The sequence below is a fragment of the Tachyglossus aculeatus genome, chromosome 23 (genome assembly GCF_015852505.1).
Source record: "Tachyglossus aculeatus isolate mTacAcu1 chromosome 23, mTacAcu1.pri, whole genome shotgun sequence".
Classification (NCBI taxonomy): domain Eukaryota; kingdom Metazoa; phylum Chordata; class Mammalia; order Monotremata; family Tachyglossidae; genus Tachyglossus; species Tachyglossus aculeatus.
The window spans coordinates 5,885,281-5,911,554 of record NC_052088.1 but is presented as its reverse complement, the minus strand read 5'-3'; the positions used below and the strand labels follow the sequence as shown (position 1 = coordinate 5,911,554).

The 26,274-nt window shown below is 45.2% G+C and overlaps 1 protein-coding gene across 5 annotated transcripts in view; it reads left to right on the top strand.

Moving 5' to 3' along the window:
* The first annotated feature begins 518 nt into the window (after positions 1-518).
* GPHN (gephyrin) overlaps positions 519-26,274 on the top strand; it is a 720,134-nt gene continuing 694,378 nt past the window's right edge. For all 5 annotated transcript variants that reach the window (XM_038765627.1, XM_038765623.1, XM_038765626.1 and 2 more), the window contains exon 1: positions 519-644. In XM_038765627.1, the coding sequence (XP_038621555.1) occupies positions 578-644 (67 nt within the window). In that variant the 5' untranslated portion in view covers positions 519-577. The remainder of the gene's footprint in view (positions 645-26,274) is intronic.

Here is a 26,274-nt window from a genome sequence, read left to right as displayed (position 1 = left end):
GCTCTGCACACAGTAGGCGCTCAATGAACGCGATTGGATGAATTACTCTATTTATTTCTTTATTTATTTTATTTGTACCTATTTGTTGTATTTATTTCATTAATATGTTTTGTTTTGTTGTCTGTCTCTCCCTACTAGACTGTGAGCCCACTGTCGGGTGGGGACCGTCTCTATTTGTTGCCAACTCGTCCTTCCCAAGCGTTCAGTACAGCGCTGCGCACGCAGTAGGCGCTCAATAAATACGACTGAATGAATGAATGACTGGATGGATCATCCTCGGCCGCCGGCTCTCGGCGGGCGATTGCTTCTGGCTGGCTCGGCGCATGCGCGCCCCGACCCCGCTCGCCGCCCTCCCCCCCCCCCCGCCCCGCCGCCCCGCCCGGTCTCGCGGTGTTTGCCCCCCGCGCGCTCTCGTCCCGCCCCCGCCCCCGCCCCCGCCGGGCGCAGGGGCGCGCGCGCGCGCGGTCCCGAGGGGCGCGCTCCCGGCGGCTGGTCGGCGGCGGCGGCGGCGGCGGCGGCGGCGGCGGTTGTCGGGGCTGGTGCGCGGTGCCCTGCGCGGTGCGCTGCGCCGCCCACCATGGCGGCCACCGAGGGGCTGCTCCTCACCAACCACGACCACCAGATCCGCGTGGGCGTCCTCACAGGTACGTCCCGCCCCGGCGCCCCCCCCGACCGTCACCTGGGCCACCCCATCCCAGACCCGTAGCCCAGCCACTGCATCCCAGCTCGTCCCATGCCATCCCAGCTCATCCACTGAATGCTAGGACATGCCATCCCAGCTCATCCACTGCATCCCAGCTCGTCCCATGCCATCCCAGCTCATCCACTGAATGCTAGGACATGCCATCCCGGCTCGTCCACCGCATCCCACGACATGCCAGTCCAGCCCCTGCCATTCCACGCATCCCATCCTAACCCGTCCCATGCCATCCCAGCTCATCTGCTGCATCCTAAGACGTGCCAGTCCGACCCATCCCGGCTCATCTACTAGACCGTGGGCCCTTCCAGACTGTGAGCCCACTGTTGGGTAGGGGCCGTCTCTTTATGTTGCCAACTTGTACTTCCCGAGCGCTTAGGACAGTGCTCCGCACACAGTAAGCGCTCAATAAATACGGTTGAATGAATGAATGAATCTACTGCATCCCAGGCCATGCCAGTCCAATCCCAATCCATCCCATGCCTTCTTAACCCATCCCCTGCCGTCCCAGCTCGTCCAGTGCATGCCATGCCAGCCCATCCCACTCCATCCCACGCATCCCAGCCATTCCATCCTAACCTGTCCCCTGCCATCCCAGTTCATCCACTGCATCCCAGGCCATGCCAGTCCAGCCTATCCCAACCCATCCTAAGCCATCCCCTGCCATCCCAGCTCATCCAGTGCATCCCAGGCCATCATCATCATCAATCGTATTTATTGAGCGCTTACTGTGTGCAGAGCATGCCAGGCCAGCCCATCCCACTCCATCCCACACATCCCAGCCATTCCATCCTAACCTGTCCCATGCCATCCCAGCTCATCCACTGTATCCCAGGCCATGTCAGTCCAGCCCCTGCCATCCAGTACATTCCAGCCCATCCCATCCTAACCCATCCCCTTCCATCCCAGCTCATCCAGTGCATCCCAGGCCAGCCCATGCCAGTCCATTCCAACCCATCCCATGCCATGCCAGTCCATTCCAACCCATCCCATGCCATGCCATGCCAGCCCAGCCCATGCCATAATTCAGTCGTATTTATTAAGCGCTTACTGTGTGCAGAGCACTGCACCAAGCGCTTGGGAAAGCACAAGCTAGCCTTACCCGGCCCATGCCATCCCATCCCATGCCATCATTCAATCGTATTAAATGTTTGCTGTGTGCGGAGCACTGCACTAACCACTTAGGAAAGTGCATGCTAGCCCAGCCCATGCCATCCATCCCATGCCATCATTCGGTCATATTTATTAAGCACTTACCGTGTGCTGAGCACTGTACTGAGTGCTTGGGAAAGTACAAGCCAGCCCAGCTCAGCCCACGCCACCCCTGCCTATCCCCATTCCCCTGTCTGCACCCACACATCCGTCCGACAGCTTGTTTCTGAGACAGCCTCTCCCCTTCCACCCAACCGTCCCCTCAGCGCGGACATCCCATCGCTTCCCAGACCATCTCCCCTCCACTTCCCTCCTCTTTTCCCTCTCACGTCCCTCTTGGGAGCGTGCCCCCCACCAGGAAAAAGGAGGATGCCGTCTCCCTAGGTGGGTAAGGGCCACGGTTCCCCCTTCTCTTTTGTAGAAGATCTGGTGCAGCCCTGGCCTCCTTCAATTATGGGGGGTCTTGTGCATTTCTTCTCCTCCTCGCAAGCCCCCATTTTCCTTGGAAGCTCAAGATTCCTCCTCCCTTCCTCCCCACTCCTCTTCCCCACCGTGGGAGGATCAGAGGCTGGTAAGGAGCCGACTTTCCCCTGGATTCCCTGGGCCCTCTCTCCAAATCCGTGTGTGCTCCGCATGTCTGATTCAGATGCGTTTGCATTTGGGGAATAATATTCGGAGGTTGGCAGTGACCGCAGGCCGGAGTCCCTTCGGAGACGGGGTTCGGAGATGGGGGTCAAAGGGGAGTATTTGAATCCCAAGCCATGGAGGTCGGCTTGGACTGGATAAAGAGCAAGACCCACTAACCAACGCTCGGTTGGAGGTGAACGAAGAATAAAGGCGCCGGGCAGAGGAACGCCAGACCCCGTCTTTTGGTCGCCCATCAGGTTTTGCCAGATCTGAGGCCAAGCTCGAAATCTGAAGCAGAAATCTTTTTCTTTTCTGGCAGAAGCATCTCCCAACAGCCAGTGGAAGCGATCTGCCAGCTTAATTGAGCGTGTGTCGAGTTCTGTTTGCGTGGAAAGGACGCTTCCCACTTCCCACCCCGTTCTCCCTTCCCGGCCGAATAAATGAGCAGCATTTTTCTGGGTTGCCGTCCTAAAATTTGACAAGGGGTCTGGTGATTGTTTCTTTTTGGAAGCTCTGCGAGGAGGGAAGGAGATTTCAGTGTGGAGAGGAACCCCCAAATCGGGACCTGTGCTGTTCCCATCTCCCTGGTGCTGAATTGGTTTTCAGGCTTCGGGATTCAGTGTGGTAGCAGCACATTTATTTGGTTGGACGTTCAAAGCATCTAACCGGGATTGACTAGATCAAACGATTCCTTCTTTACTGGCCCTCCCCACCTTGCAAATGTAAACCTTCAGGCATTTATTGATATTCCACGCAGGGCGGGAATAGTAATATCCCTTTGAAGATCATGGAAAAAAATCAAGTCAGACGAGCCCGACATTTTCATTCGTTTATTCCGTAGTCCGGCGAATAGATCAAGTCACAAGAGCCCAGCATTTTCATTCAATCCGTAGTCGACTGAATAATGTCAGGCTAGGTAGGAAAAAAAAAAGCAGGTGAATTACAGAAATTTGATTTGTCTTACGTTTTTCTCAGTAGGCTGATTAGAAACATGATCATGGTAATGATGGTTTTCACCGAAAAGTTTCTTCATTCTTTAACTCAGGAGTTTGTGGCTTTGTAAGGACACTTCGAATTTGGGATTTCATATCTCTCCATCCCCTAAGGATCATCTTTTTAATCATTAAAATGATTGTCTCCTAGACTTTGTAATTGTAATGACTTTATAGTCAGATCGAAACCCAGTTAATATACTTTCCTTAATTGAATTTCTCATTTTATCTGTGCAGTGGTATCTGATTCTCTTTACAGAATTAGAGGGTTTTCTTTTTATTAGGCAAGCATACTATGATTCCTCTACAGAAATGATTTTGTGTTTCAGTTATATTTTCCAAAGCTAGTAATAAATCTCATCGACTTCGCGTTAAAGTTGCCGGTATTCGGTACATATTTGTTAGTATTATTTCAAAGACTTTGGCTGACTTCATTTTTCTCTGTAACCTTTTTGTTTATTGAAACATTTTCTCACCCTGGATAGTTTTATAATCTTCCCAGATGTGAGTTAAGTAAATCTAGTATGAAATTTCTCTTTATAAGGCTACTCTGATGATTTCTTAAAGAGAAATGTTTACCAAGAGCACATATTTTCCTGATCTTCTTTTGAGTCATTGAGGAACTGGAAATCAAATTATAATAACTAATTTAACGTAGGTGCCTTAGCACCTGTGATTGATATTATCGATGCATTTTGTTAAATACTAAGAAAATAGTTTTATGGGTCTATATATTCAAAAATGATTTATATGTAGAGCATACTGTGATTCGTTGAGATGGTCCTAATTATCTTCCATGTTCCAATTGTCTGTCATTTTAAACTATATTGTAATCCGAGACAATTTTATGTTGCTTTACCCAAAAGGAAGATTGCGTGATTGACCGTATAAGGTGATTTCAAATAGGTTTAAAATGTTCTCTGCTTGTTTTAGAAATCAGTGCAGCTCTAGCAAAGAAAAAAATTCATGCACATCACATAATTAATGGTCAGAATAAATAAGTACCTGCTGTTTGGAGACCTGGATAAAGTCTATGGCAAGTGTAGGCTGTGGGCAAGGATTATGTCTGTTTTATTTTAATTTCTCAAGAGCTCAGGAAAGAGTGTTGATTGACTGATGATAGTGATGTTACAATTTTGTAGACCCTCTTTTTTTCTGCTTATCTTGAAGTTGTACCAATATTCAAATCAGTTTTATTGTTACTGAGAATAATCATTTCTCATCTACTTTTCCTATTATAATTGAAAGCAGAAAGTCTCTCCCGTAAAGACTATGCGTATTAACATACCATATTGAAATGTAAAATGTTGTAGTAAGTGGTCTTTAGGATTTGGTATTTCCATTCACTATTGTTGGGATTAGTACACTGTTAAGAGAAGGAAGGCCATTCCATGGAAATAGGAATGGATAGAAGAGCTTGATAATGAAGACCCAGGATGTGAGGGAGAGACTGTCTTTAGCAATTAGCAACTGTGCATATTTTTAGTTGCATTTGTTAGTGTTTTGTTAGTAGGGCATTATAAACTGTAGATTCCACAACTAAGAGAAATATGAACTGATTTAAACAATAGCAAATATTACAATCATTGAACTCTCCCTGCAGACCTGATAATGTTTTCAGGGCCAGTTGATACATGGGTTATAATGACTTGAAAAATATTCAATAATTCAGATGTTTCCAAGTACCTCTGCCAGTAGTTGTTATTATATGGGTATCTTTTGTTGTGATGAACTAGTAAGACTCTAGTATGAACACGCATCAGCCTTTAATAGTCGAAATCGAAAAGAAAACAATAACTAATGATCTCAGCAAATCAAAAATTGTTAAAAAAAAGGAGGAGGAAAAGGCATAAATCAAAGTAGGCAGCGTAGTTTATTGGAAAGAGAATGGAGCTGAGAATCAGGATGCCAGGGATCTAATTGTATCTCTGTCATTGACCTGCTCTGTGACCTTGAGGAAGTCACCTCACTTCTTTGTTTCTCAGTTTTCTCATCTCTAAAATGGGGATAAGATAACTGCTCTTCTGCCGCTCAGACTGTGAGTTCTGTGTGGGTGGGACAGCAACCAGGCCTGATTTAATGGCCTTTGATCGATTACAGGGCTGAACACTGAATCGTTAGGAACGGCGTAAAACATTTCAAAGTAAAATAATCACTCGAGAACCGGGTCAGGGTTATTTAAGTGAGGTTTTGCATCTTTTAATTTAGAATCAGTAGTCTGTCGATCAATGGCATGGATTGAGCTCTTGCTGTGTGCAGAGCATTGTGCTTAGTGCTTGGGAGAGTACAGTACAACAGACATGTTCCCAGCCTACAAGAAGGTTACAGTCTAGTGTGGGGGGGCAGACATTAATAAAAATAAATTAATGAAGGATTTGCACCCAAGTGCTAAGGTGGGGTGAATACCAAGTGATCAAAGGTGTTGTCAATTTGTACTTCCCAAGCGCTTAGTACAGTGCTCTGCACATAGTAAGCGCTCAATAAATACGATTGATTGATTGATTGAAAGGTGCACAGGTGATGCAGCAGCAGCGTGGCTCAGTGGAAAGAGAGTCAGAGGTCATGGGTTCTAATCCCGGCTCCGCCACTTGTCAGCTGTGTGACTTTGGGCAAGCCACTTCACTTCTCTGGGCCTCAGTTCCCTCATCTGGAAAATGGGAATTAAGACTGTGAGCCCCGTGTGGGACAACCTGATTGCCTTATATCCCCCCTAGGGCTTAGAACGGTGCTTGGCACATAGTAAGCGCGTAACAGATGCCATTATTATTATAAGGGAGAGGAAGTAGGGGAAAAGTTGGTTTAATCAGGGAAGCCCTCTTGGAGGAGATGCGATTTTACCAAGGGGAGAGTGGTGGTCTGAGAGGGAGAATATTCCAGGTCAGATGTGGGCAAAGGGTCAACAGCAAGATAGATGAGATCCAGGCACATTGGAAGAGCGAAGAGCGTGGGCTGGGCTTTGGTAGGAATTCAGCGAGGTAAGGAAGGAGGGGGCGAGGTGATTGTGCCTTAAAGGGAATGGTGAGGAGTTGCTGTTTGATGTGGAGGTGGATGGGCAACCTCTGGAGGTTCTTGAGAAGTGGGGAGATCTGGACTGAACGATATTTTAGAGAAATGATCTGGGCAACGGAGTGAAGTACGGACTGGAGTCGGGGGAGACAGGAGGCGGGAAGGTCGGCCACGAGGCTGATGCCGTAGTCGGGGCAGGAGAGTGCTTGGATCAGCGGAGTGGCGGTTTGGATGGAGAGGACAGGGTGAGTTTTAGCGACGCCGTGAAGGTTGAACCAACAGGGATCGAGGACAGATTGAATATGTGGGATGAATGAGAGAGATGAGTCAAGGATAATGCCAAGGTTACGGGCTTGTGAGACAGGAAGGATGGTGGTGGTGGTGGTGGTGGTGGTGTTGATAGCGATGGGGGAAGAGAGGGGGGCGACCTAGTTTGGGTGGGAAGATGAGGAGTCCCTTTTCCTGATTTAGGTGTTTACAGTTATTACCACAGCACATACTTTATGGTGTGAAGGCTGCCCTATTGCCAACGGAAGTTTAAATGCGGCATTTGGAAGAACGGGATGCTCTCTGCAAGCGTGTTGGAGAAAGGAAACGCCACCCGGCTTCATTTAGTAAGACGGTCGGAAATGTAATATTAAGAAAAGATTTATTTTTTCTGAACTCTTATAGATAGCAGTGCCATTTATAGAAGAAAACTATAAAATTAAACTTTTGAGAGATAATCAACTACATGAACAATTTTGCCCCACTACATTTTTATAGCCTACTTTCATGGTGATTCAGCATACAAGGGTATGTTAAATGTTCTCAACAATAATCTTTAAGAAAAATAAGCAAAATCTGTCCTAGTAAAGTGTACAGAATCAACAAATCTGATTTTCTACAGTTTGTCATGACTATGACAATGAAGGAGATTCTATTGTTGCCCGGTTTTGTGGTAAAAAGTGATTTTTTCGAACTGATGCATTGGGTATAGTTGCCCGATTTTCTAAATTAGGCATCATTTGCTTTAAAAACTATCTAGAAAAGTGAGAGGACTATTGTCTTCTTGCTTTCCTGTAATTCAAAGAAATATGACGGAATTTCCTAAATACTGCTAATAATAGATTGCTAAATCTTTCTAGTTTTTCCTTCCTAGCATCTCTCGGATTTCTGCCTCCTCTTCTCCACTCAAAGAACTACCTTTCTGTTCCCGTCTCAGATCATTTCACCAGATGAGAAGCCGTGTAGCCTAGTGGATAGAGCCCGGGCCCGGGAGTCAGTAGGATTTCTGTTCTAATCCAGGCTCCACCACCGGTCTGCTCTGCGACCTCTGGCAAATCGTTTCACTTCTCTGTGACTCAGTTTCCTCGTCTGTAAAATGGGGATTAAGAGTGTGAGCCTCGTGTGGGGCATGGACTGGGCCCAGCCCGTTTTGCTTGTGTCTCATGCAGCGCTCAGTAGGGTGTTGGGCACATAGTCAGCGCTTAATGGATACTGTAAAAAAAAATAAGGCTAGATGTTAGATTGCTGCATCAACCGTTAGTCTCTCCTTCTTTCAGTCCGTATTACACAGTGCTATGTGAGTCATCTTGCAGTATCACTTAGCACACAGTTATCCACTCCACTAATATTTGCCCGTTCACCTCCACGTCAAACGGAAGCTCTGGGCCGGTGACTTTAAGTTTTTAGCCATTTTTCTGTGTCTTATCTATCGGTCCACTTCACCCTCTACTCCCCATTTCGCGCTCTTCACTCCTCTCAGCCTTCCTTTTCATCAAATGTTGCTCCTGCCTCTCCTGTCTCTGACCCACAGTTCGTGCTGCTCTCCCGGTTTGGAACCATCCAACCCACTAAATCCATCAGGCCACACATTTTGCCCCCAAATCCCACCTCCTCCAGGAAGGCTTTTCTGACTAATTCACAGATCTTTAATTGTGTCAGACCAATGTTGTACCTTGATCCTCCCCACAGCACCTGTGCATTTTTATTTATTTTATGTATTGCTTATGTATTAGTACATTCAATTATTTCTTCGGCTCTTTGATCTTGATGTATTCATGTTGCTCTGTTTTGTCTTTGTTTTTTGTCTTCGCTTATCTGTTTTTTAACTCTCTACCCTGATCGATTGTAAGCTTCTTAAAGGCAGGGAACGTGTGTCAAGTTACTGTTGTATTCTCCCAAATGTTTAATATGGTGCTTAATGCTTAATAGGTGAGATGTCACAGGAAAAGAGGTCAAGGCAACAAAAATGGCATCCTTTGCAAAATGAAAAGGAACCAGGATAATAATAATAATAATAATGATGGTATTTGTTAAGCGCTTACTACCAATGATATGTATTTGTTAAGCGCTTACTGTGTGCAAAGCACTGTTCTAAGCGCTGGGGGGATACAAGGTAATCAGCTTGTCCCACGTGGGGCTCACAGTCTTAATCCTCATTTTGCAGATGAGGTCACTGAGGCCCAGAGAAGTGAAGTGACTTGCCCAAAGCCACACAGCTGACAAGTGGTGGAGCCGGGATTAGAACCCATGGCCGCTGACTCCCAAGCCCGGGCTCAGTCCACTGAGCCACACTGCTACTATGTGCCAAGCACTGTTCTAAGTGCTGGGGTAGACACAAGGTAATCAGGTTTTCCCACGTGGGGCTCGCAGTCTTCATCCCCATTTTACAGATGAGATAACTGAGGCCCTGAGAAGTCAAGTGACTTGCCCAAAGTCACCCAGCTGATAAGTGGTGGAGCCGGGATTAGAACCCACGACCTCTGGCTCCCAAGCCCGGGCTCTTTCCACTAAGCGAAACTGCTTCTGATCAACTTTAGTATCAGTGAGTACTGAAGCGCTTAGTACAGTGCTCTGCACATAGTAAGCGCTCAATAAATACGATTGATGATACTGAAACAAAAAGTGTGTGGATGGAAGACAATGTTATTTCTGCAAGGAGGAATCCTCCCTCGCTATTCTACTGTAGTTTTTTGAGTTTTTGGGGGGTTCAATAAATATGCAGCTATAATACAGTCCATTCTCCTATAACCAGAGGTGATGTTTTGGAAGAACCCCTGTATTAAGAAAAACGCACACTGTAGTACTTACTGATGCCGGGCACATTTGCCACAATTGTTTTAACATCGCATCTCATTCTGTCCAGCTGATCATCATCAATCATATTTATTGAGCGCTTACTGTGTGCAGAGCACTGTACTAAGCGCTTGGGAGAGTACACTATAACAATAAACCATTATGTTCCCTGCCCACAGCATGCAGAGGGGGAGACGGACATTAAAATAAATATAGTCAGAAGAATTTTCCCCGGTTCTACAGCATTCTAACCAAAATACATTGTGCAAATATGTGTTATAAGAGGACTGACTGTATGTTCAGATTTTCAAACGTTGTATAGACTGCAAGCTCATTGTGGACAGGGAACTTGTCTAACAACTCTCCCAAGTGCTTAGTACAGTGCACTGCACACAGTGCTCAATAGATACGATCAACTGATTGAAAGCAGAGGCATTTCAAATGCTCACATATTCATGAAATTGAAGGAACTATTCTGTCGTGATTAGAAAATTGCCCAAAGGACAGGAAAGAATTAGAAGGGATAAAGAGCTACTTTTTTCTATTGCAGAGGATGAATAGCGGGGTTCCCCCAATAAAGAGTTCCAGAATTAGTTTTATTTAAGATTTATTAATAATCTGGAGCAAGCGCACAAGGAAATCTTCCCGTTTGCAGCTGAAACTACAGTCTTCCACAGAGTGCGCTTTCCGTTTGGGAATAAACTGAAAGAAGATGTCATAAAGCTAAGTGAGTGGGCAGAAAAGTGGCAGATGAGCTTCACCGTGAGCAAATGCAAACTATTATGTCTGGGAGAAAGGATTCAAACCGCAGCTTCATGACGAGTTATCATTCGCAACTCAATGAGTTATCGTTCATAGCCCAATCAATCGTGTTTGTCGAGCGCTTACATTGTGCAGAGCGCTGCACGGAGCACTTGGGGGAATTCAGTGTAATAGTTGGTAGACACGTTCCCTGTCTAGGTTACAGCCTAGAGGGGAAGACGGCCAGTAGTGTAAATAAACCAATTACAGATATGTACGTGAGGGCTGTGGGGTGGGGGAATAAAATCCCAGCGCAAGAGTTACACAAAAGGAAGTGGGAGAAGAGGAAATAAAGGGTTAGTCTTGGAAGGCCGCTTGGAGGAGATGTGCTCAAAGCACATCTTTGAAGGTGCGGTGAGCGAATGTCGGATCATCATCATCACCATCAATCGTATTTATTGAGCGCTTACTGTGTGCAGGGCACTGTACTAAGCGCTTGGGAAGTACAAATTGGCAACATATAGAGACAGTCCCTACCCAACAGTGGGCTCACAGTCTAAAAGGGGGAGACAGAGAACAAAACCAAACATACTAACAAAATAAAATAAATAGAATAGATATGTACAAGTAAAATAAATAGAGTAATAAATATGTACAAACATATATACATATATACAGGTGCTGTGGGGAAGGGAAGGAGGTATGATGGGGATGGAGAGGGGGACGAGGGGGAGAGGAAGGAAGGGGCTCAGTCTGGGAAGGCCTCCTGGAGGAGGTGAGCTCTCAGTAGGGCCTTGAAGGGAGGAAGAGAGCTAGCTTGGCGGATGGGCAGAGGGAGGGCATTCCAGGCCCGAAGAGGGAGGGCGTTCCAGGCCAGAGGCAGTCATCGATGAGAAGGATGAACTTGAGGAGACTGGGATTAGAGGAGCAAAGTGTGCGGGCTGGGTCGCAGTAGGCGAGGTAGGAGAGGGCAAGGTGATTGAGTGCTTTAAATCCGATGGTAAGAAGCTTCTGTTTGATGTGGAGGTGGATGGGCGACCGCTGGAGCTTTCTTGAAGAGTGGGGAAACGTAAACAGAATGTTTTTATAGAAAAATGGGCCTGGCACCAGAGTGAAGTACGGACTGGAGTGGCGAGAGACAGGAGGCAGGGAGGTCAGCAAGAAGGCTGATGCAGTAATCCAGGCGGGAGAGGATGAGTGGGGAAGCAGCGTGGCTCAGTGGAAAGAGCACGGGCTTTGGAGTCAGGGGTCATCAGTTCAGATCCTGACTCTGCCACTTGTCAGTTGTGTGACTTTGGGCAAGTCACTTAACTTCTCTGTGCCTCAGTTACCTCATCTGTAAAATGGGGATTAAGACTGTGAGCCCCACATGGGACAACCTGATCACCTTGTAAACTCCCCAGCGCTTAGAACAGAGCTTTGCACACAGTAAGCGCTTAATAAATGCCATTATATATATATATATATATATATATGAGTGATTGTATTATTCATTCATTCATTCAATCGTATTTATTGAGTGCTTACTGTGTGCAGAGCAGTGTACTAAGCGCTTGGGAAGTACAAGTCGGCAACTTATAGAGACAGTCCCTACCCAACAACGGGCCCACAGTCTAGAAGGGGGAGACAGACAACAAAACAAAACATGTAGACAGGTGTCAAAGTCTTCAGAACAAATAGAATTAAAGCTATATGCACATCATTATCAAAATAAATAGAATAGTAAATATTTACAAGTAAAATAAGTAGAGTAATAAATCTGTACAAATATATATACAAGTGCTGTGGGGAGGGGGAGAAGGTAGGGCGGGGGGGACAGGGAGGAGGAGCGGAAAAAGGGGATTCAGTCTGGGAAGGCCTCTTGGAGGAGGTGAGCTCTCAGTATTTAGCTACATCATCTGCACAGTCTCTGAAAACCAGCAATCCAGGTTTCGACCCAGAGTGCAAAAGAGAGTTATATTGCTAGAAGACTATATTCTCAGCCGAGCAACATCAAGAGTTTGCGGTCTTTATATATCCACAAGAGGGTCAGAGTTCTCAGGCAGAATTTGACCTGCAAGGTCTGAAAGAAGACTGTTGACCTCTTTGAAAGCTTTAGACTTTTACCATTCATCTTCCCCCCTCTAGACTTGTTATAGGCAGGGAATGTGACTGTATTAACGTGGCAACAGTCTGGATGGAGAGGAAAGGGTGGATTTTAGTGATCTTGTGAAGGTAGAACCGACAGGATTGGGTGACAGCATGAATTTTCATTCAGTCGTATTTATTGAGCGCTTACTGTGTGCAGAGCAGAATATGTAGGCTGAATGAGAGAGATGAGACAAGGATTATGCCAAAGTTACAGGCTTGTGAGATAGAGAGTATGGTGGTTCTGTCTACAGTACAGTACGCTGCCTAGAGAAGCAACATGGCTCAGTGGAAAGAGCCTGGGCTTGGGAGTTAGAGACCATGGGTTCTAAGTCCGGCTCCGCCACTTGTCTGCTGTGTGGCTTCGGGCAAGTCACTTAACTTCTCTGGGCCTCAGTTACCTCGTCTGCAAAATGGGGATTAAGACTGTGAGGCTCATGTGGAACAACCTGATTACCTTTTACCTCCCCAGTGCTTAGAACAGTGCTTGGCACATAGTAAGTGCTCAACAAATGCCATCATTATTATTATTATTATTATTACAGTGATGGGATAGTTGGAGGGAGGACAGGGTTTGGGTGGGAAGATGAGAACTTCGGTTTTGAACATGTTAAGTTTGAGGTGCAGCTGGGGCATCCAAGTAATAATAATAGTAATAATAATACTGGTATTTATTAAGCACTTACTAAGTGCCAAGCACTGTTCTAAGCGCTAGGGGAGATACAAGGTAATCAGGTGGCCCCACGTGGGGCTCACAGTCTTAATCCCCATTTTACAGATGAGAGAACTGAGGCACAGAGAAATGAAGTGACTTGTCCAAGGTCACAGCGCAGACAAGTGGCCAAGGGGGATTAGAACCCACGACCCCTGACTCCCAAGCCCAGGCTCTTACCACTAAGCCGAAATAAGCGACGTCCTGAAGGCAGTAAGGAATACAAGACTTCTTAGATGGAGCGAGCTCAGGACTGGTGATATGGTTTTGGGAATCATCCATGTAGAGGTGGTAGTTGAAGCCATGTGAGTGAATGTCTTCTCCCAAGGGAGTGGATGTGGATTGGGAATAAAAGGGGCTCCAGAATTGAGCCCTGAAGGACTTCAACAGTTAGAGGGTTGGGGGGCAGAGGAGAAACTCACAAAAGAGACTGTGAATGAGCGGCCGGAGAACTAGGAGGAGAACCAGGAGAGTGCAGTGTCAGCAAAGCCAAGGTTGGATAAAGTTTCCAGGAGAAGGGGGTGGTCAGCAGTGTGGAAGGCAATGGAGAGATTGAGGAGAATTAGGATGGAGTAGAGGCCGTTGGATTTGGGCAACAAGAAGATCATTGGTGAATTTTGAGAGAGCCGTTTTGGTACGGCGAAGGGGGCGGAAGCCAGATTTGAGGGGTCAAGGAGAGAATTGGAGGAGAGGAAGAGGAGACAGGCGGTGTAGACAAAGGAGATTGGAGAGCACTTGTGTATCAATCAATCAATCAATCGTATTGAGCGCTTACTGTGTGTAGAGCACTGTACTAAGCGTTTGGGAAGTACAAGTTGGCAACATATAGAGACAGTCCCTACCCAACAGTGGGCTCACAGTCTAAAAGGGGGAGACAGAGAACAAAACCAAACATACTAACAAAATAAAATAGAATAGATATGTCGTATATATTTGTACAGATGTATCACTCTATTTATTTTACTTGTTCATATTTACTATTCTACTTATTTTGTTAATGATGTGCATATAGCTATAATTCTATTTGTTCTGTCGATTTTAACACCTGTCTACATGTTTTATTTTGTTCTCTGTCTTCCCCTTCTAGACTGTGAGCCCGTTGTTGGGTAGGGGCCGTCTCTATACGTTGCCGACTTGTACTTCCCAAGCGCTTAGTACAGTGCTCTGCACACAGCGCTCAATAAATATGATTGAATGAATGAAATGAATGGAGAGGGATGGTAGGAGGGAGATGGGGTGTTACCTGGAGGGAGCCGTGGGGTCAGTGGAGGGTGTTTTGGGATAGGGGAGACGTGAGCGTGTTTGAAAGCAGCGGGGAAGAAGCTATTGGAGAGCGAACAGTTGAAGATGGTGAATGGAGGGGGTAGAGAAGCAGTGTGGCTCAGTGGAAAGAGCATGGCCTGTGGAGTCAGAGGTTATGGGTTCAAATCCCAGCTCTGCCAATTGTTAGCTGTGTGACTTTGGGCAAGTCACTTCACTTCTCTGGGCCTCAGTTCCCTCATCTGGAAAATGGGGATTAAGACTGTGAGCACCCCCGGGGACAACCTGATCACCCGGTAACCTCCCCAGCACTAAGAACAGTGCTTTGCACATAGTAAGCACTTAATAAATGCTATTATTATTATTATACGTTTTGATAAGGTGTGAAGGAAGGGATCGGAGGCGTAGGTGGCCGGGGCGGATTTTGAGAGGAGGCAGGAGATCTCTTGAGATACTGCTGGGAAAGACGGGAAATTTGAAGAAGTGGTAGGAGGAGGGAGGGACTTGAGAGGAACAGGAGAGATTTTTGGGAGATCACAAAAAAGAGATCTCTACATCTGACAGAAATCCCTTACTCCTGACTCTAAGGTTAAGGTACTTAATCGGCTCTCCCCTTTGTAATTAACCTCATTCATCTGCTACTTCCCAGCCCGCATACTTCTCACACCTCGCTCCTCTACCAACAACCTACTAATCTCATGGCGTAGTGGTTAGAGCCCGGGAGTCAGAAGGTCATGGGTTCTAATCCCGGGTCCTCCACATGTTTGCTGTGTGACCTGGGGCAAGTCACTTTACTTCTTTGGGCCTCAGTTACCTCATCTGACAAATGGGGATTGAGACTGAACTTCAGGTGGGGCAGGGAGTGTGTCCAACCCGATTTGCTTGTATCCACCCCAGTGCCTCGAACAGTGCCTGGCACATAGTAAGCACGTAATAAATGCCATAATTATCATTATTATTTTTATTATCTCTCATCATTCAGTCTCATCTCCGCTCCTCTCAGAAGTCCCCTTCACATCTGACAGATCACCATCGCCCCATCTTCAAAGCCCTTCCGCGATCCTGTCTCTTCCAAGAAGCTTTCCCCGACTAACCTCTCTTTACTCTACTTGCCTTCCCTTCCGCTTGGCCTGTGCTCTTGGTTCTGTTTGTCTTGAGCACTTTGATATTCATCCCACTGCACTCATGTACGTATGGCCTTATCCTCTGCTCCTGTTTTTATCTGTAGTTTATTTTAATGTCTGTCTCCCCAACTCAATTTTACATCCTCAAACCCAATTTCTCATCTTCCTACCCAAACTCTGTTGTCTCCCGTTCTTTCCCATGACAGCAGGCAACACTACGTCTCACAGGCCCATGACACGGACATTATCCTCAATGCATTTCTCTCCTTCAACCTGCATGTAGAGTTTTTCACCAAATCCAAGCACTTAGGATATCTGCCTTGACTACATCAGTACTCTCACTGATCTCCCTGCTTCTGTCTCTTCAATCCCCAAACAATACTTCACTTGGCTGCCTAGATCATTTTCTAAAAAAAATACAGTCCACATCTCCCCTCTCCTCAAAAACTTTCAGTAGTTGTCCATCCATCTCCACATCAAACAGAAGCCCCTTACCACTGTTTAAAGCACCTAATCAGCTCTCTTTTTCCTACCTGCGTGTGGGTTTGTGACCCTTACTCTCTTTGACATTAACCCTTTTCCCAGCCCCACCGCTCTTTTGCACCTGTCTGTAATTTATCATCTGTCTCCCTATGTGTTCTGTAAGCAATTTGTGGGCAGGGATCATTTCTAGCTATTCTATTATACTTTCCCAAGCAGTTAGTGCAATGCCTTGCTCACCGTAAACACTCAAGAAATACCACTGACTGATTATTCTTGTAGTCATTGTTGACTAAACATATTGGCTAAACTGAACATGTTGACTAAACATGACTAAACTAAACACTTTTGGCCAAAGTAAACATGTCCCAAACAGAACTCCTTACTTTCTCACTCAAACCCTTTCATCCCCTGTCTTTCCCACCACTGTAGAAAATACTTCTTCTATCATCTCTGTCTCACAAGCCGGGAACCTTGGCGTTGTCCTCGGCTCCCCTCTCTCATTCAGCCCGCACATTCACTCTGTCACCAAATCCTATCAGTTCTACCTTCAGAGCGTCGCTAAAATCTGCCCTTTCCTCTCCTTCCAAACTGCTACTACACTGATCCAAGCACTTATCCTGTCCCACCTTGTCTGCTGCATCTGTCTCCTCGTTGACTTCCCCGTCTCCACTCCAGTCCATACTTCACTCTGCTGCCCAGATTGTTTTTCTAAGAAAAGTTCAGTCCACGTTTCCCCACTCCTCAGGAATCTCCAGGGGTTGCCCATCCACCTCCACATCAAACAGAAACTCCTCATCAGAGGCTTTAGAGCACTCAATCAGCTTGCCCTCTCCCACCCATACCTCACTGATCTCCTTTTTTAATGGTATTTGTTAAGCGCTTTCTCTGTGCCAGGCACTGGGGAAGATCCAAGCAAATCAGGTTGGACACGGTCCCTTCCCCACATGGGGCTCACAGTCGTTATTCCCATTTTACAGCTGAGGTAACTGAGGCCCGGAGAAGTTAAGTGACTTGCCCAGGGTCACACAGCAGACAGTGGTGGAGCTGGGATTAGAACCCAGGTCTTTCCGACTCCTAGGCCTGGGCTCTATCCAACAGGCCACGCTGCTCTCCCACTACAGAAGAGCCTGCAAACTTCAGTCCTCTAGTGCCAGCTTGCTCACTATGCCCCAATCTCACCTTTCTCCCTGCTGATTCCTTTCCAACATCCTCTCTCTCGCCTGGAACTTCCTCCCCATCCTGATACGACAGGCCATTACTCTCCCCACCTTCCTGGCCTTATTAGAGTCACATCTCCTCCAGGAGGCCTTCCCTGATTAGGTCCTCTTTCCCCCCCCCCTCCTTTCTGCGTTATCTATGCACGTGGATCCGTGACCTTTGGGCATTTGCTCTTCACTCTACCCTCACCCCCACAGGATTTATATATTATAAATTATTTATATTAATGTCTGTCTCCCCCTCTAGACGGTAAGCTCGTGGTGGATAAGGAACGTGTCTGCCAACTCTGTTGTGTTATACTCTCCCAAGTGCTTAGTACGGCACTAAGTGCTCAGTAAATACCACAGCACAGTAAGTGTGCAGTAAATACAGCTGATATGACTCTTCCTTCAAATTACCCGTTAACATTTATGGAAGTCATTAAGATTGTATGGCATCACCAGGTGGAATCCCGGCCATCGCTCACCCCTACCCAGCCTCCCCCTTCCCCCCGAAGCTGCGTATAGCCTAGCGGAAAGGCCACCGGCCTGAGAGTCAGAGGACCTGGGTTCGAATCCCAGCTCTGCCAATTACTTGCTGTGTGACCATGGGCAAGTCACTTAACTTCCCTGTGCCTCCGTTCTCCTGTTCTCCCTCCGACTTAGGCTGTGAACCCTAAGCGGAACAGGGCATGTGCCCAACCTAAGTCATTTGTATCTATCCCGGTGCTTAGAACGTGTTTGACACACAGTAAGCGCTTAACAAAAACCATCGAAAAGAGGAAAAGAAAAAAAGAAAGAGGCTGTAAAAGAAAAATTGTGTAATGATAGAAAGCCAGTCAGATTTTAGGGAGGAAACTATAGAGTCGGTGCAGGTTAGGAAGGCTAAAATGATCAAAGGGTGGAGCACCTGTCATTTGAGGAAGATTGAAAAGATTAGGACATCCTAGGAGTGAGAATGAAGGTTGAAAAGGGCCCTGATTAAGTGTACAAAATCAGGAATTATGGTCAGAGCAAGCGTGGACTTGTTATTCACTAAATTTCGCTCTGTTGATGGGTCCTTCGACTGAATGCGTCGAGCAGGCCAATCTCACACTAGGGCACGAAGTTGTGCGGGCAAGAAATATCAATTTCTCCAAGAAGATTTGGCATCGAATCACAAACGAGGTTTGTAGTGAGTTTTTAGAGGGAAAGATGGGGATCTTTGTGGGTAAAGTTTGAGCTGCTAGATATCGTACCAGTAGTCAAGGTGGACAGCCAAAAATTGCACCTCCAACTATCATTTCTTAACTCAGTTGGCTCAGTTTGGCATTTCCGATATTTTTAAATTTTCTACAGGAAAAGCAGACCTAGTAGTTGCACGTAAAGTGAAACAAAACAGGAAAGGGGAAAATATCTGTGTTTTGAGACCGATGGTATATTTTTAAATGTCACTATTAAAGTGTACTTACACCTGGGAAAGAAAAAGAAATGATTGACTTTCCTGGGAAGCAGTGTGTTGAATTGATGACCCCAGATATGTCATTAGCATTTTTTATCTGGTCCTTCCTTAACCCTTCCTTAACCCTTCTAGACTGTGAGCCCGCTGTTGGGTAGGGACTGTCTATGTTGCCAACTTGTACTTCCCAAGCACTTAGTACAGTGCTCTGCACACAGTAAGCGCTCAATAAATACGATTGAATGAATGAATGAGCCCTTTGAAATGTCAAAGTAGCCATGAAGTTGAGGGGAATCCATAAAAGCTCAGAAAGCCTAGTTGTTTGACTTTAACTAACTCGCCTGAAGGGAATATATGAGAGATTTATAACTGTGTAACAGGTTTTCAAAAGTTTGGTGCATTCCTTCTTAGCTCAATCTGTATTGGGCCTGCTGTCAATTGATTGATTTACTATAACCATTAGAATAATTAGGGAAGAAGCAAGGCCAAACGGAAGGAGCACGTGCCTGGAAGTTAGAAGATCTGGGTTCTAATTCCAGCTCCTCTTTGCCAGCTGTGTGACCTTGGGCATTTAGCTTTTCTGTACCTCAGTTTCCTAAACTGTACATTGGGAATTCAGTACCTGTTTTCTCTCGGCATTTAGCTTTTCTGTACCTCAGTTTCCTGAACTGCACATTGGGAATTCAATACCTGTTTTCTCTCCTACTTAAACTGTGAGCCCCATGTGGGACAACAGCTGTTTCCAAACTGATTAATTTCTATCTATCCCAGCGCTTAGAATGGTGTTTGACACACTTATTAAGTTCTTAACAAGCCGCCCAAATGTAACATAATTCAATTTTTAAAATAAAGGCAACCTGAATGTTATGAAAAAGTGTTGACCCTGTAAAGCAGTCAGCAAATTTTGAGTTCTGGCATATGGCTGTGGTCACTATAATTTCTATGGCTGTATGTTTTGATTCTGTGGCTTTGTTTGGTATTGGATATTGCAATTTATGATATTTTAGAAACCTTTGGTGGGGGGATAATATGAGCGGTAAGTACTTTAAAACAAAATGCTAAAATTCAATATATTCTTGACCATATAAGGGAAGTAGCATGGCCTAGTGGATAGAGCTCAGGCCTGCAAGTCCAAAGGACCTGGGTTTGAATCCTGGTTCTGCCACTTGCCTGCTATGTGACCTTGGGCAAATCACTTCACTTCTTTGTGTGTCAGTTATTTTATCTTTAAAATGGGGATTAAGACAGTGAGCTCCCTGGGGCATGTGGACAGGGTCTAACCTGTTTAGCTTAAAAAAAATTCACTGCCTACATTATTTGTCTCTAGCTTGTGAAATGGACCTCTGAACCACTTTTAATGTCTAATTTGAATTTGGAAACCTTGGGAACAAGAAGGAGAGATGAATGAATACTCTTACCTAGATTTTAGAGGATGAAGGGATGTAATTACTAAAAAAAGATTTCTCCGCTTCTGAAGAATTTCAGCGGAGAGAGAACAAGTACAGCAAGGATTATCGGCACTCTTAATTTAAACGCTAAGAAATATGCTTTGATTCATTCATCCATTCAGTCGTATTTATCGAGCACTTCCTGGGTGCAGAGCACTGTCCTAAGCACTTGAGAAGTACAAATTGGCAACATATAGAGACAGTCCCTACCCAACAACGGACTCACAGTCTAGAAGGGGGAGACAGACAACAAAACAAGTAGACAGGTGTCAATACCATCAGAATAAATAGAATTATAGCTATATGCACATCATTAATAAAATAGACTAATAAATATGTAGAAATAAAATAGAGTAATAAATATGTTCAAATATATACAAGTGCTGTGGGGAGGGGAAGGGAGTAGGGCAGAGGGAGGGAGGCTTTGATAAATAGCTAGGATTGTGTTCCTTCCATGCTAAAGTTTCTCCCCTAAGCATTCTGAGCTGGTTTTAAACCTGTTCTGTCTAAGCAGAAGTAAGTAATCCCATTAGATTTTTTTGAAAGCCGTAATTACCCCACCCACCAAAACAGCTTGCTTTGCAAAAGTAATTGCCCAGCACATTGTGATTGAAGAAGCTAATCTTCATGGAGTCTTCACGCTTCAAGTAGACATCTTTCAATTCTTAATGCTAGAGGGGATAGAAGGATAGAGTGTTATCAGTCAGTCAGTAGTATTTATTGAGCACTTACTGTGTACCGAGCACTGTACTAGGCACTTGGGGGAGTGCAGTACAACAGAATTGGTAGATGAGGTCTCTTCAGTTCAGAACTGTGAAGTATCAGAGTGCTTAAGGGCTATACAGCCAAGTGCATAATTGATGCAGTGGGGAGGGCGGATAGGGGAAATCGGGGGCTTAATCTGGGAAGGCCTCTTGGAAGAGATGTGATTTTAAGGAAGGTTTTGAAGGTGAGGAGGGTGGTGGACTGTTAGACATGAAAGAGAAGGGAGTTCCAGGCCTGAAGGAGAACATAGGCAAGGGATTGTTGGAGCAGATGAGATCAAAGAGCAGAGAGTAGGTTGGTGTTAGAGAAGCAGAGTGTACAGTTTGGGGTATAACAGAGATCAGCGAGGTTTAGTCAGAGGGAGAGAACTGATTGAGTGCTTTAAAGTCGATGGTAAGGAGTTTCTGTTTGATACGAGGTGGATCTTTTTTGAGGAGTAGGGAGATATGGACTGATCTAACATGATTAGCTTGTACATAATCCTAGGCGTAGTACATAATAAGTGCTTAACAAATGCCATTTAAGAAAAAAATGACTATTAATAAGTCTGCTACTAAAGGAGGAAAAAGTCAAAATACTCAATTTTCAACAAAGGCATAGTGGTGGAGAGAGTTAAGGAATATTTAAAATGAGCTTCTTTGACTTCGGGCAAGTCATTTTGCTTCTGTTACTTCATCTGTAAAGTGGGGATTGAGACTGTGAGCCCCATGTCGGGCAGGGACTCTGTCCCACCTGATTTGCTTGTATCCACCCCGGTGCTTAGTACAGTGCCTGGCAACATAGTAAGCACTTAACAAATACCATTATTATTATTATTATTATTTTCAGAAAATTAATCCAGCAGCAAAGTGAAGTATGGAGTGGAGAGGGGAGAGACAGGAGGATGCAGGGAGGTCAGCGAGGAGGTTGATGCAGTAGTCAAGGTGGGATAAAATAAGTGCTTGGGTCAGTGTGGAAGCAGTTTAGATGGAGAGGAAGGACAGATTTTAGAGGTGTCATGAAGGTGGCACTGACAGGATTTCCTGACATTGAATGTGTGGATTGAACGAGAATGATGAGTCAAGGATAATGCCAAAGTTACGGGCTTGTGAGGCAGGGAGGATGGCGGGGCTGTCTATAGTGTTCGGGGACACACACAGGGAAGATGGTGTGGGTGAGAAGATGAGGAGTTGTTTGGACATATTTAGTTTAAGGTGATCCAAGTAGAGATGTCCTCAAGGCAGGCGGAAATGTGAAGCAGTAGAGAAAGAGAGAGGTCAGGGCTGTGGGTAGATTTGGGAATCATCTGCGTAGTGATGATTGTAGAAGCTGTGGGAGTAAATGAGTTCTCCAAGGGAGGGGGTGTAGGTGGAGAATAGAAGGAGGATGAGAGAGGAAAAGCTTAAAGGCTATTTAATGGTATTTTGCAGTATTGCTCTTGATTGAGAGCCAGAGGATTTATGAGAATATTAGTTTTGCTGGTGTTTTCTACAAGCAGAGTTCCAACTTTGGAAATCAAGATGAGCATCTTTATCTGTAAGGAATGCTGCCTGTTAAGGCTCTGAAGGCCTCTGTCATTTTATATGTCGAAATTCAAAATACTGCATGGTTGTTGTGGGCAGGGATTGTCACTCTTTGTTGTTGTATCGTTCTTTCCCAAGCACTTAATACAGTGCCGTGCACACAATAAGTGCTTAATAAATATGACTGAATGAATGAATGTTAAGCAGATTACTGGAATAACCAGCAAGGATTATTATGATGATTGGTTTTTGTCCCCTTTCTGATCTGAGATGCTGTCTTTGCCTTAAAGGAAGAAGATCAGAATAAGACAACTGTCATGAGTAGCCAGTGCAATTAGTACTAATTTTCTCTGTGGTTCCATGCGACAGGCATCTTGTGCTGAGGTTGTACTCCTCACAGTTTGTTGAGAAGCCTATTTAATGTTTGTAAACTGCTCCAAGGCTCTACAATAAAAACTCCAAAGAAGGCTCGTAGCTAATTAATACTTTATATTCACGTAAGCTATTTAGCTCAGCATTTTGGAATTACTTTTGGAAATAGTTAGAAATTAAACATGGTTACATTGTTGGGTTGTTTCGATGGCATTATTTTTGCCTAGATAATAATAATAATGATGGTATTTGTTAAGCGCTTACTATGTGCCAAGCATCGTTCTAAGCGCCGGGGTAGATACAAGGTAATCAGGTGGTCCCATGTGGGGCTCACAGTCTTAATCCCCAATTTACAGATGCGGTAACTGAGGCACAGAGAAACGAAGTGACTTGCTCAAAGTCACACAGCTGATCAGTGGCAGAGGCAGGATTAGAACCCACTACCTCTGACTCCCAAGCCCGTGCTCTTTCCACTAAGCCACGCTGCTTCTCCACATGTAGATCTCACATGTGTTCATAAGGTCTACTTTTAAGTGCCACTCTTGAGATTTTACCTGCAAGAACTTTCTACTTGGAATGTATGACTAAGACTTACTGTTAGTCATATGATTTTATGGAAATATTTATATATGACCTACATTATTCCCATTGATTATTTGTAGAAAAGTGTGATTCGAAACATTGCAGCAGCAGAGCGTGAAGGGAAATGCCTTATTGACAGGAAAGGAAAGGAAGAAAAGGCAAAAGATTGGAGTTTTCTTCCTGGCTCTGCCACTTGTCTGCTGTGTGACATTGGGCAAGTCACTTCACTTTCTCTGTGCCTCAGTTACCTCCTCTGTAAAATGGAGATAAAGACTGTGAGCCTGATGTTGGACATAATTAACTTGTATCTACCCCAGCACTTAGTACAGTGCCTGTCACATAGCGCTTAACAAAAACTATTAAAAAAAGTGTTTCAGAAAGTTACCAAATTTCTCTTAATGCACAGTAGCTAACAGATAAATTCTCAAGAGGGGTTAATAAGTAAAAATGATGTAAGTAATGACTAAAAATGTTTATGAAGCGTGACAGTTTGGAGATTGATGTTGGTGAGAAATCTTGGCAAGGTGACAGGCCCCTGCAGAATCCCTACCAAGAAATCCAGGGAGTGTAGGCTCTCTCTGAGTAAACAAATGAGTGATTCTGCATGGATATTGTGGTATTTTTGGTTTATAATGCTGTAAAAGCAGTTGGGGGTGAAAGGAGGAGAAGTGCTTCAGCATCATGTTCTCTTCATTAATTAATGGCTCTCCAAAGTGATTTATTACTAGAAAGTTTGCATTCTTAACTTGTGTTGGAAATGTTATAGCTATAAGCAGATTTTAAAGAATTCCTTGTATTTTCATTCAACTTTGTAATTCAAAGTTTCTGGTTCAAAGGAATTCACTTGTTGAGTTGAGCGGGACTATTCAATAATAAGTGGTATTTAAGTGCTTCCTCTGTGCCAAGGACTGTGGTAAGTGCTGGCTTTCAAAATTTGTGTCATCTATATAATGGTGACAGTGAAGCTTGATTGAAGGGGTGGTGACTTCCCCCCCCCCCCCCCCCCCCGCCCCATCTTAGGGTAGTCAAATGTCTGCAGACATTCATTCAATTCATTCATTTAATTGTATTTATTTATTCATTCATTCAATCGTATTTATTGAGCACTTACTGTGTGCAGAGCACCGTTCTAAGCGCTTGGGAAGTACAAGTCGGCAACATATAGAGACGGTCCCTACCCAATAACTGGCTCACAGTTTAGAAGAGGGAGATAGACAACAAAACAAAACATGTAGACAGGTGTCAAAATCGTCAGAACAAATAGAATTAAAGCTACGTGTACATCATTAACAAAATAGAGTAGTAAATATGTGTAAGTAAAATAAATAGAGTAATAAATCTGTATAAACATATATACAGGTGCTGTGGGGAGGGGAAGGAGGTAGGGCGGGGGGGATGGGGAGGAGGAGAGGAATAAGGGGGCTCAATCTGGGAAGGCCTCCTGGAGGAGGTGAGCTTTCAGTAGGGCTTTGAAGGGAGGAAGAGAGCTAGCTTGGCAGATGTGTGGAGGGAGGGCATTCCAGGCCAGGGGAAGGACGTGGGCCGGGGGTCGACGGCGGGACAGGCGAGAACGAGGCACAATGAGGAGGTTAGTGGCTGAGGAGTGGAGGGTGCGGGCTGGGCTGGAGAAGGAGAGAAAGGAGGTGAGGTAGGAGGGGGCGAGGGGATGGACAGCCTTGAAGCCCAGAGTGAGGAGTTTTTGCTTCATGCGAAGGTTGATGGGCAACCCCTGGAGATTTTTGAGGAGGGGAGTGACATGCCCAGAGCGTTTCTGTAAAAAAGGTAATCCGGGCAGCAGAGAGAAGTGTAGACTGAAGCGGGGAGAGACAGGAGGATGGGAGATCAGAAAGGAGACTGATGCAGTAATCCAGTCGGGATAGGATGAGAGATTGAACCAGCAAGGTAGCGGTTTGGATGGAGAGGAAAGGGCGGATCTTGGCGATGTTGCGGAGCTGAGACTGGCAGGTTTTGGTGACGGATTGGATGTGTTGGGGGAATGGGAGAGCAGAGTCAAGGATGACACCAAGGTTGTGGACTTTTGAGATGGGAAGGATGGTAGTGCCGTCCACAGTGATGGGAAAGTCAGGGAGAGGATAGGGTTTCGGAGGGAAGATTGGCAAAAATCGGCATAATAAATGCTCAGTAAATCCCATTGATTGCACACAGTAAACTGTTCAACTGTAAACTGTTAATAAATACTGATGGTGGTGATGATGATGAGGATATCACCTCTCCTACAAAACTGTTCTATCCCCCAGAGACCTCTGATATCTAGATTCTCTCCATTCAATCCCAGGCCATCATGTCTCACTTGGACTCCCTTCCCAGTGTTCCCTCTCCGGATACACAAATCCATCCTCTCTGCCATATTTCCCTCCCTCATTGTGCAGTCATTTCTGCTGATCCCATGTCTCCAATCCCCCTTCCTGATTCTCCTCCACTCCTGCTCTTGGGCTTTATAGCACTGTTGGTGGAAATCCAGGTATCAGGATGACTTTAGCCACTTCAAATTCTCATTACCTGCTATATTGACTCCCCTCCGCTCAGCAGCATTTGTTCCCCTCCCAGGCTCAGTGCTCGTATCAGCTATTCCGGACCAATACATGCTGGGATAGGTTCAGGATAAATCAGACTATCCATTATTAATTTTATGTGTTCCCTTAATGGCTACGGAGATCACATTTTAAACAGTATTGCCATTGGTTTGTTATCCTTATGTCAGTACTTTTAGGTAATTATTTCTGGTTAAGGCCAATCCAGCTTAGGTTTAGAATAGCGTAACATTTTTATGTTTTTGAAATCACTTCAATATGTCACATTCTGCTGATGATGGAAGCAGTTGAATTTTGAGCAAATGACAAATCTCAAATTCCCTATTCGACCACAAAGTATTGGGAACCGTGGTTTAGTAACTATGTTTGTGAAAGCAAGGTGATGAGTTGGAAAGTGATTTTGGTAGAATTCCTTCAAGGGTATTAATAACAGATTTA